General features: G+C 34.3%; 1 protein-coding gene across 1 annotated transcript in view; it reads right to left on the bottom strand.

Moving 5' to 3' along the window:
* Nucleotides 1–2,614: 2,614 nt before the first annotated feature.
* dally (division abnormally delayed protein) overlaps nt 2,615–12,296 on the bottom strand; it is a 106,084-nt gene continuing 96,402 nt past the window's right edge. Inside the window, exons 6-8 of the mRNA XM_034331177.2 lie at nt 7,128–7,272; nt 3,921–4,131; nt 2,615–3,098 (exon numbers count right to left, since the gene is read on the bottom strand). Coding sequence (XP_034187068.1) covers nt 2,989–3,098; nt 3,921–4,131; nt 7,128–7,272 — 466 coding nt within the window. The 3' untranslated portion in view covers nt 2,615–2,988. The remainder of the gene's footprint in view (nt 3,099–3,920; nt 4,132–7,127; nt 7,273–12,296) is intronic.

The following is a 12,296-nucleotide window of genomic DNA, read 5'->3' as shown; positions in this document are numbered from 1 at the left end:
AGTTATAAGCGTTCAAAGATTATCACTTATGGATCTTTGAAACATATTCTGACTCACGTTATTTTTTTACAGTAGCCTAAATTTGTAAAATAATTTTTTCATAAAAAGGTTTGTACAAACATTTTTCAGCCACCTAATCCCGTCAAAATATTCTACAAATTTGCGTTCAACTTTTATGGACACCCTGCAAATGATTTTCTCCTCACTTTTGTTGGATATTCAACAAGGCACTAAACGTCGAAAATCCGAATGAATTAAATGTATTATACAAAATCAGTTGGCCTGTCGAGGCGACACTTTCCTTAGGTCACTCAACATTTTCTTACGTCTAAAACGCTTTTCTTGGTTGGTAAGCAAACCGCCAAAATCGAGGTCCGCTTCGAAGTTTAGACGTCTCGCTTAGGCTTAGGACATTTTCATGGGTACCATTCTTTTTTTTGGCACTTGAAACGTTTCAACGTATGTTAGGTATAACGCAATTTAAAATCTGTTGCCAGTCAATCAATTTGCCAATTAACCGATTAGATACTACCTTTTAGACTATGTAATGTTAGATGGTTAATTTAAACAAACTTTATATACCGATTAATTATTTATGTTTATATTACCAACAAAATTAATTCAAGCCATGCTAAGATTGGCAAAATGATGTTAAAATGGTAATATGAATTATGGCACTTTATACTCGATCACTGATTAATGCGTTAAAATTATAATTTAATATTGTCAAATAATTAAGAGAAAAAAGAAGATATTACTATAGTAAATAGTGGCGATTTGAAAATTTAAATGAAAAGTTCGTTAATAATTGTTAATGCGTATGGCTACTTTCATTATGGTCAGTCAACCTGTTAAATTTTCTTAAATTACCTACCAGAAATTGCTTATTTCTTTTATAGAATTATATGTACAAAATAAAATTACCGAAATCTCGTTAAATTTAAACATTTCATTTATTCAATTATGATGTTTACACATGCATCAACTTAATGCAATTATTAAAATACAAAATTGTATAACTCGTCATTATAGTATTGTTCATTGCATTTCCGATAGTGTTTTCTGGTACCAAATTTCCTATAAATAAATTGATCGATAGCATTGTATCTCGTTAATAAATTAAATTATAAATATATTTTTATTCAATTATGAAAATAGCCAATGAAACGCGTTAGTTTTTGCACGAAACAGAAGAACAACAGCGTTGTATTAAGAATAACACATCGGTCTCGTTCCCGCCACTTCTAATATAAAACATTGCCCCGAAGCGATTGCCCAGATGCTCATACCAAACCTATGGGCATCGAATTGCCCACGTCTGCTCTGGAAGCTTGCCTCCAGTATAAAAGTCTCTAAAATCGAGCCTCGCTCAATCGGCGTTTTGGCAGTTAGCTTTTGCGGTATGGCATGCGTGACGAAGGAGGACGCTTTGCGTCGCCAGTATAGTCAGATCGGAGATATAGCGCGGTCGTCAGATTTAACCCTTCCGCTATTATCGTGAGCTGCCAAAAACGCTATACGTAGTTCTTATTTAAATACTTTCAACAACTGAACGTGCCAATTACTAAATTGATGCGTTCATGAGCCCACGATACCTAAAGGGTTAAAATTAAGTGCCGTATAGCACTTAGAAAACGATCCAAGACGCGCACCACCGCAGCTCGAATCGATGCTATAATTCACGACCGCCCTATACCTTCGCGTCAAACTATACATCGTAACGCGTCGACGAAGAATAGCGTTGAACGCGAGGCACAGTAGTCGGAGTCCCTTTGAATTATTAAAAAGCCACCGAAACGGAAACCGGAGGGAAACTTCTCTCCATCGGAAAAATAAAAAACACTTTGACTTCGATGCCGATTCTCTCATCCTCTCGGTAATGTTCACAGCGAAACGAGTGTGCGTATCAACGATGCACGATTATTGCTCGAGGTTCGGATGGTCGTTTCTCCCTCCCCAATCATCCAACGATCGAACGAGTGTATCCAAACTCTTTCTTTCTGTACGCGATTTAATAAATACGGACCGCGCGGTTCGGTCAAACGCGCGGGTTACAATTCGCGTCTGGCCAATAATCCCTTTGTATCTCTATTTCGTTAATATGGCAACGTATCATCAGTCACTGCTAATAACATAGACAAACGGTGTGAAGTTAATTTTATCTCCAGCAGGTAATACCATTCGATCATCCAACGAGACGGTACACAACATTCCAGCTCTCTACGAGGATCATCCTCTGAAAATTTTGTCTAATTACTTTCAATTTCGTAGAACGCATGTCCCCCTCTTGTTCCTCGAATTCCACCAGTATTCTTCGATAAACAGGACTTTCTTCCTTTTCAGGAATCTATATCGTTCTTCGACGATTCTTACCCTATCGTTCTTTCTTCGTGGAGCAGGGGTTCAGACGATTTTTCTAGAGTTTTTTTATACATAAATTTCTCTCCATCCTCGTTCACGAGCAACAAAATGTACAACAAGAGCCCGGTCTCTCCCCCGTTGTTCCTCGAAGCTTCCACTCGTCGACGATAAACGCGTCGTTAGGCCGTTAGAAGCTAGGCACGACTGGCCGCTAAGAAACGATCCAACGATCTTTTATCCTCGCACGTACTGATTTTCATTTTTTTTTTCTTTCTTTCTTTCTTTTTTTTTTTTTTTCTTTATAGCCTAGGAATCAATTGTCCGTTCGCGTAAAACGATTCTATTACGAAAAACAGTCTTTCCGTTCGATCGATCGGCACAACGGCGTTCACGATTCTCAGCGACGAGCGACGAAAACAGATCTCCAGCTGTTTCTATGGGAAGTCGCGGCGACACGGTAAAATACCTATCAAGCAGATTTCGTACGATCCGGATGAGGATCGGTTCCCTCGTGTCGAGCAGGATCATCCTGTTCGCCGACGCGGGCTCCAAACTCGTTTGTCTACGTCTAGGTCGCGGCTCGTCGAAACGTCGTTTCCCTTCTTTCACGCTCGATTTTCATGAAGCTTAAGCGATCACGGGTACCGCGAACGCGATCGCAAACACGATCGACGACGCGAGAACGTTCGATGAACCGGCTGCGATTGGCTTGTCGCGATTCGTGTTCAGCATCGGATCTGAAACAAAACGCGTCGTTCGCTTTCAATTCTGTCGAGGTCATTTCTGCTTCGATAAAAGAGATGATAATGCATTGTTTCCTTGAATAGACTTGATTGCAAATGTTAGGAACGAGGGTGTCCAACAGAAATTGAGGATAGTTGCTGTGGGCTCTCGTTATATTGCCGCGGAACGGGAGTAAAGGCGGGAAATTTGTAAAGCTTCTGAACTTTCAGATGGAGGGGAAAAAGAGATGGAAGTGTATTATTTTAGTAGAGTGGCACTGGTATGTTTGAAAATTTGTGTGTAGGCCAAATCGTTTATGTGGAAATATAATAAGAATCTACTGTGAAAAGGGTTACGTATACGGTTATCGATTCCTATGGAATGATTGATCCTTTTCTTAAAAAGTAGGAAATAAAATATAATGCATTTCTTGCACGATAAACTACAATTCTATCCGGTACAAAAAGTATTTGGGCTACGAAAAATCATTATATTTTATTATTTAACACTTGGACAGCGGAGCCTGGGTCAATTTTGATCCAAACGTATAAAACATATATAAGAACATTAATTTAAAGACAAATGTATCATTTTTAAACGAAAGGGTTTGATATATTGGAACAGTGTAAAATTTAGAAAATCAAATTGGGGTTCTCTCCATGGTCCGTCATCCGAGGATTAAGAAACGCGTTATATTGTATTCCTTACTTTTTTAGGCAAAGGGTCATTGTATACGTTACTTTACACAGAAGATAGACAAAATAATGGAAATAGAAAATTTTCACAATTTTAGCAGGAAAAATTCAATGATAGAAAGAAAGACTTCCAAAGCATACCTGGTGTAACTCCTGGTGGGCCCATTCCTGATCCAGAGGCCTCTTCGTCGTCGCGATCGTAACCATGCACGTCCTCGTCATCGTTATCGATGCCGTCTCCTTTGTTATTCTTCCTCCAAATTGGCCTGTCACCACTTCCTGAACCATCCAAGGCTTCGTCGGCGAGCAGGATTCCACTGTCAGGCGCTGCCGCCAATTGAGACTGCAAAATCTGGAAAAAAAAGTGAAAAAAGACTTTATAATTCTTGTTCCAATAGCTTTGGGCGATTCGATTGTTTATATAACATAATTTTTTGTTGAATGTAAAATATACAATTTCTAAGAAGAAGAGCAATTAATTCATTGTTCATTGTTATTGACTCATCATACAGCAATTATTCATCCTCATTAAAAGGAGCATTGGGTTTCTTTAGAATGGTTATATAAAATAAAAATTTTTTTACTAAATTTCTGTTTACCTTCCACTCGTTTAAACCTTTCGATCGACAATTATTCGAATCCTTTTTGTCGAATAAAGTAAATTTCGATACGATAACAATTTGAATCCGCGTATATTCGGAATCCAACGATTATCGTAACGTTAACCGCGCTATTGAAAGTGTCAGGGTAATTAAATCGTTTAATTGCGCTCTCCGCAATGTGCAATCTCAACGTACCAGTTCATTTGCGTCAGATAGCTGTCCAATATAAACAAAGTAAAAAAGAGACACGAGTTATATGTGCAATTATTCACAAAAAGTACATATCACTGTGCATATCACTATGTTTGCCAAATACATACGCGTTATTAATCTAAAAATAAATATTTCATGTGGAAGTTGTTAAATAGGACACATCATTTTTTTTTAATTAATTATAGATACATGAATATGAATGTAATTTTTTTTTTAAATCCAATTATACATTTTTATTTGTGCCAATATGTCATGAACTTTAAGACAGATTTAATTATATATTTGGAGAATAATTCATTAGTTATTTGTATGAATATTGATGAGAAATGTCAAATTTGATTAGTGTCTTATACATATATTAATGAAGTTTGATAATTTATTTTTGAGGAAATTCTGTCTGTACATTTTGTTTGACTTTGATGTGACTTTTTCTTTTATTTAGAAGAATTTTTTAAGAGTTTTTAAAATACATTATATATGTACACTTGCGTGCAATGTAGACTTCTTTTGGTTAAAAATAAATATAGGGGTAGGAGTTTCTCACCATTTACCTTTGATTTTGATAGAACCTAGGAAGAACCTATGGAGAACCCATGTAAAGCCTTGGTGGGAGAACTTAGGAGCTAAGAAGACCTTTGAACCTAGGAAGAGTCTAGGTCCTAGGGAGAGCCTAAGATAGGCTTAACTTGGACTTTAGGGATTCTCTATGGGTTCTACTTAGGTTCTCTCAAAACGAAAGGCAAATGGTGGAAGGCTCCCCCATACAAGTTAATCGCGTTTTGCAATTACAATACAAACATATAATAAAAAATAAAACAATGTAATTCTACATTTCTTGACGTTTGGTTTGAAATACCTTAAATACCTAAGTCTAGCATAAATTAGTTACAATATTGTTCATGTGTTAATATATTATATACATATATTGCATTATTGCTTACGAATAACATGTATTTTCATACTTTTCTTTTCACATTTTCTACATTCCACGTAAGTATAATATATGCTCAATTCCACGAATAACTCTGGATCATAAAAAGAAACGAACATTTATTTTAAAAAGCAAAATGAAAAAAAAAATGGAGACAGAATAACGATGTTTGAGTATGCAACGTTATCTCATTCATAAATCATTCATGAGTTCGCACATTGTCACGCGTATCGTTTCTTCTTTTGATTCTGTACGACTTTAAATTGGATTACACAGGTGCGATATGTCTGCAGTTGACAGGTGTGCAGGTGTTGCACACGCAACAACCAGAAGTGGCCAGGCTGATTTCTTGACACGCGAATTAACGCGCTGGTACGTGTTAGAAGGTATCCGAACAAATGATATTAAACTTATATCTAATAATTGTAATCAATAATTTAATGATTATAGATTCTTGTAAATCAAGTGATCGATTTTGAAATACTGAAATTCTGACATAATTTGATGATATAAAGGTACTGAAAAATAACGCTTATTCTGTATCAATTTAAAGCTTGAAGTTTCATGAAAAAAAAACTAAATAAATCATTTAATTTTATTTTTTTTTATTTTATCAATTTATTTATTTAACGGGCTGGTATCCTTTAATAATATTTTTAATATAAAATGGCTGGTTGAGATCAGATCCAGGATTTATGTAATAGGTATTTAATCATCGAAATGTCAAGTAGCGAGTACCAATAGTTTCTCCATTTGTTGAAACGGTATCTGTTTCAGACTTCAGTGATATATTACGTTTACCAAATCGGATCGAGACAAGTTTCCGCTTCGCGAAATCGGTAATTAATGAAATCCTTATTACGTGCATACGTATTACGCACGGCTACGCGGATTAATTTAACTTCGAAACTAATTGCTACCCATTCGCACTTGAAAATCTCCTGGAATATCTGTTTCTATTAGCATACGATAAATGTCTTATTAACCCTTTGCTGTCGCCAGGCTTCAGACAATGAACTGTCAGTTCCGACTTACCGTGTTATGCAGCAAGTTGGGGTTGACAGTAAGAATTTGCATTTGGAATAGAAATTCCTAATAACTGTTACAACTTATTATTATACATTATTTATGTATTTAAATTATTAAATTATGTACGTTTACCTTGCACTGATAATGAATTGTATATTTATTTATAACGTTCTTCAAATTTTACTAATTAGTAGTGACCATATCTTTATTTATAATTATAAGAAGGCTGAATCTTGAAGTCATTTTAATTTAAATAATTATGTAAAATAATTTCATTAAAATTCATTACAGTACAGATAAGAATTTTTTTAACTTATTTGAATTTTGTATTTAAACTCATTATAAGCCCTTGTCAGAATAATATTATCTATTAATTAATCCATTTGTTAAATCTACCAAATAGAATTCAAGATACATGAAGAAAATTGTTTAAATAAATTTCAGGAATTGTTCATCTCAGTAGGTTTGAAATGCAAGTTAAAAACAGGATGTGAACGAGAGACACAATTCAATCAGAAACAAGGCTAGCCAAGGCTGAGTTGAGGAACAAATTACAATTGGACGTGGACTCACCTGATTAATGTGCCTCAATTGGTCAATGAGCACGCTAGTGTTCGCATTGCCGTAGGAAGTTGTCGTCGGTGACATTGTCGTTATCGTAAACTCAGGGTTGTACCGTTGCGCCATTAAACTAGAGTCCACCACCGTCTTTGTATACCTGAAATAAGAATTAAATACGTGAGGATGTTAATTAAGAATAGATAGTTTAATATAAATATACTATTACATTAAGTAATCAAATAATTAGAACCACATTAAATGAGAAATATATTTTTTGTTTCTGTGTTGAAATAGAAATTACAATATGAAGACTTTTACATTGGACAATTTCTAATTAACAATTATCTACTAAAAATATACAAAAGAATACAAATACTTATTATCCACTGTTGCAACTAGCAATCAGTCATTTTACGATATAATCACCAATGATTCGTTTATATAATTATCATCATTAAATTTTAAGTTTCAAATTGATATACCATAAATGCCATTTTACGATGCTTTTGTGTCATCAAATTATGTCACACTTTCCTTGCTACATAATTGGCCATTCTTTATCGCACAATTTAATAAAATACGCGTGCACATTCAGAGAACAAGACCAACCGAAGGATTTATCGGTCGAAAGGGAGGAGACAGAGAAATGGCGCTAGATATCAGGCGGTTTGGCATTCGATATTTAACCAATTACCATTGCGTTCAACGGAAATTGGATTTGCGTTTCCGTAGAACGTTGCTCGCCGCCACCGTAGTTCATTCGCTTGAAATGCAAAATCCTGAGATATTATCGGCATTCGTTTCAAACGGTTCTGATCGAACGAATGCGAACGGTACTTGATATTTATCTAATTATATCGCGATGAATTTAACCCTTTCGTTACTAAGGGCGACTGTAGTCGCTTGCCACGAAACGACCACTACTTCCTCGAATAAAAGAAAGAAAATAATAGAAAAATATTATTAATAACGTAAGGTGGTAAATTGAAAGTTTCAAATTTGAAATTTCCTATTTTTGTTCCAATATTTCTTACAACAAATATCCAGTTTCATTGTAACATTCAAAATTATCTTCCGGTGTATGAGAACGATAGAAAATTGTGTTACGTTCAACGCGATAGCTCTCAGAGGATACGGGAAAGAAAGCTCCGGTATTTTTCGCAATAAGGCAGCTTATGTGTACCTTATATGTTACGAAGTAACAGCTTTCGAAGTTTCCTTAAGGCGATCGTTCCTCGAACGTGTGCTTATATACTTACGCATGCAAATAGGGGTTTTAATAACGCAGCAAGAGCACGAATAACAAGACGGTAATAATTGCGCCGACTTAAGACAAGCGTTTAACGTGTCAAGGAAATATTATTTGAAATCTAAGAAACTTGTTATGGGAAATCGATGCTAAAACGCGTGCGCCATTCGGTTGTATATTAAAAGTTTTGTCTGAAAAAATGGTTCATCGAAACTGTTTCTAGAGACATTTAAATAAATGTTTAAAGTATTTTTTATTTTCTAAAGAAATATTTGTTTTCAATAAATAAAAACAATTAGGAAATAAAGGGTTAAATTCACTGACAACTGAATGAGTAATGCATCGACTATGGCAAGTTTTATTATTAATTTCATATAATTGAAAATTACAGTTTGCTTATCTGTAATATTGTTTCTTTATTGATTTTGGTATTGGCGATTTCACATAAAAGCGTGTCGTATTTATTCATTTCATAGCTTTGTGTATCAAAATTTACAACGTTCATTGTACTACACATATTTATTTGAAATTTAATAAACTTCTCACAATAACTACACAATAAAATGATTTTATGCTTTTAAATATATATTTCAATTTTTTAATTATTTATTAATGTTGATTTATATTTCCATAAAGCTGCATGCAATATAAACTGCTATTTTATGGTAGCCTTTGAAATTAAAAAAATATTTGTTTTCATCGAAAAGTTGCCACATATTCGATAGAAAATTCAATTTAAAAACATATTCGAAGGAAAATAAATGAAAATGTGTATGCAATAATTTAGCAAAAAATATGAACGTGTTGTAATTAAAATTTTCGACTTTGTGTTAAAATTCGAATTTTTTAATTGCACAAGTTCTTTGATAAAGAACTTGTATTTGATCGTTAAAATAGTTTCCCCTTTGCAATTAACGTCAAAGCTTTGACAGGAAAAGTTGTTTGAAGCTTTTGCAAAACATATTATATGCAAATATACGATTTTCCCATGTAAATTAGTACTTCACCTTCGTAGTTTCTAAATAAATTAGTAGAAAGCTCTATAAGAAAATAGTAAATAGCGTCTTAAATATTCTCAATCTCAACGAAGTGCATGTAACATTTAAATTTTGAACGAGAAAGAAGTCCGCTGTTCATTTATTCAGCAATTTATCACCATTACTTTATTCTCATTTAGTGCTGTAAAGCTTTTAAACAGAAATCTGCAGTTCCATTAATTTCTCCCTTTAGTCATGGCTATCTACGAGGAAAGTAATAAAATATTGTGATTTCTCTTTTAAATAAATTTTTTTAAATTATTCGTCAAACAACAAAACTTATGGTAATTTAAAATTTAACTTTTCTTAAAACTATAAGTAGACTTTTTGATGTGTTTAGTTTAATCCTTTTAATGTGACATTGTATATTTTATAGAAGTGACTAACAATAAATTTTATTTTTTGAAAAATTGTTAAAGGAACAGTGGAAAATTTAGAAAATGAAAATGATATAAAACACATTGGGACTTTCTTTCTCCCTGGTCCGCCGTTTAAGGGTTAAAGAAATAACGGGATCAGTCGCAAGTTAATCCGAGCACCCTGTATTTACATGTACTTAGTGACTTTCTCAGTATGCGATGGTGTGATTGGTCGCGTGCTTGGTGTTCGCGAGGAAAGAAGAGCACAGGGGAAGAATTATCTGCGAACGAGATAGGGAGGAGAGGCAGCCATTCTATTTGCGTTAGCTATTCTCGGATCATCACTTTTGAAAGCGCACGCTCCCATAGAATACATCGCGTGCCATTCATTAGTCCGCCACCGTACGGACGGTGTTTCTTCGTTCATCGCCGATTAATCACGACGATTCGACTACTTCTTACGATCCTCTTCTTCTTCTTTCGCATTCCTGTCTACTTTGTATCCTTTAGTCCCCCTGATGATCGTTACTCTCTTTCGTTCTTTCCCATGATTTTTCTTTTCCCCGCATTTCTCCTTTTCTTCCCCTACTCATCCGCGAAATGAAAAAACCTTCTGGCGACGCGTTGATCGATCGTTCGCGGGTCCAACTCGTTTCTACCCGTGCAAATTAATATTAAATTGAAGAATGATCGATCGAACGCTCTTTCGTACCCGCCACTGATAAATGTGCGATGGAATTTCATTGGAATTTCATTCGTCTCATTAGCGTCCCTGTTTATGCCTACTATTTGTTCGTGATTGATTCAACGTTATGTAAATGATAGATTACGCTGAATTAGATGAGTTCGTTATTGATATTGAAGAGAAGGAGCAAGATATTTAGAGTTACTAGAAAAAGATTATTAAAAAGTATTATATTCATTGAGGATAATATTAGATGGTACCAGTATTTGTTAATTTTTTGAATTGAATAGAAAAAAATAAAAAAATATTTAATTGAGAAAATGTAAGGTTTATAATTGTAAAAAATTCAGATTTTTGTATTTCATTTTAATTAATGGATAATATATATTTTTAATGCAATTATAACTGATTCAATCGGCAATAAGCGAATAATTTTTTTCAATTTAACGCTTAGTTTCTCACTGGAAGCAGATAATTCTGAAAAATGCATAAAGAATCAACAGGGAAACATTTTATACAAGCGTCTCGTTGCAGCTGCACTTCTTGATGCTGCTCAATGCCAACCATTCACAGAGGCAACCTTCTATCCTATATGTATTTCTTTTCCCTTTTGCTCGCATCCGTCTTACTTTGCTCGCCTCTTCCTGCTCATACTTCATTTCGTATTTTACTCTTCACTTTGTAAGGCATTTTTCCGTGTACTTCACCTTCGCCATTTCCTCTTCAACGTTGTTCCTCCTATAAGATCCCGCTTCTTAATTTACTTTCTTACACTCCTTTTGCTTCTGCTTTTCCACTATAATATATACATTATGAACCTGACCTTCGTGTTCCCTTTGTCTCATTTATTCGTTTGAAAGTGTATAAATCATTTTATTGCTAGCTTTCATTTGACTAATAAGTTCAGTTGCATTATATTTTCTTTAATATTCTTTTCTTGCCTTTAAGGGATCATTCTCATAATTAGACTACTAAAAATTAATTTCTATTTTCTTTCCTCTCTTTGGACAAGAAATTCTAAATATAAATTATGCTTTTTTAAATAAAAAATTTAATTATGTAAATGGATATTTGGAAAATTCATTTCTTCAAGAAATATAATGACAATAATTATTAGTACACAAAAGGCTGGGAAAATATTTAAGTTTAAAATTACTAAAGGAAACTATAAACTTTTATATTTCAGACAATTGAATTACTGTATGAATTAATATTATTCTTTCAAACCTAACTTTAAAGGCCTTTTACCAAAAAGACATATTCTTACAAAAAATATGTTAAATTCACAGAATATTAAAAAAAAAAAAAAGAAATAAATGAAACTTTCTGCTAAACCAACTCTGATCTCGAATCTATACTTGAACAGAATTTCAAACCGAAATACAGTTTCAAAACGTTTCCTTTCATCTCATAATTCATTCATACGGTCCGCGCTATCATTCTGCTCGCTAATTAAGTCAATTTTCTCGTATGTCGAGGATTCTCGGGAATCCTGTCCCGTTAAACACGACCCGTACACGTCTCTCGGCTTGTCATTTCCGCTCTGTGAACGTTCCGGGTTCAGCGAGCATTCGCTTACCCTTTGACCCCGTGCTATTCTATATTTTCTTTTCCCCCTTCGTGTCAATCGCAGGCCATCCCTCCAATTTTGTTCTTCAGTTCTTCGATTGAATTCCCTTGTACGTTCGATCTCTCGATCGTTAACAAGCATAATTCGTCGACGATGCGAAATCACTTGCATCCTGCTACGAGGACGAAGTGAATTAACCCGATAAAAAACTGGTTCGCCGCGATGGAAGCGAACCTTGGCTTTCTTTTCATTCGAATTTCAACGATGGATTAATATGCAAA

This window comes from Osmia lignaria, chromosome 14, assembly GCF_051020975.1.
Source record: "Osmia lignaria lignaria isolate PbOS001 chromosome 14, iyOsmLign1, whole genome shotgun sequence".
In the NCBI taxonomy this organism is placed as follows: domain Eukaryota; kingdom Metazoa; phylum Arthropoda; class Insecta; order Hymenoptera; family Megachilidae; genus Osmia; species Osmia lignaria.
The sequence above is the reverse complement of the archived record's forward strand: the minus strand, read 5'-3'. Positions and strand labels throughout refer to the sequence as shown.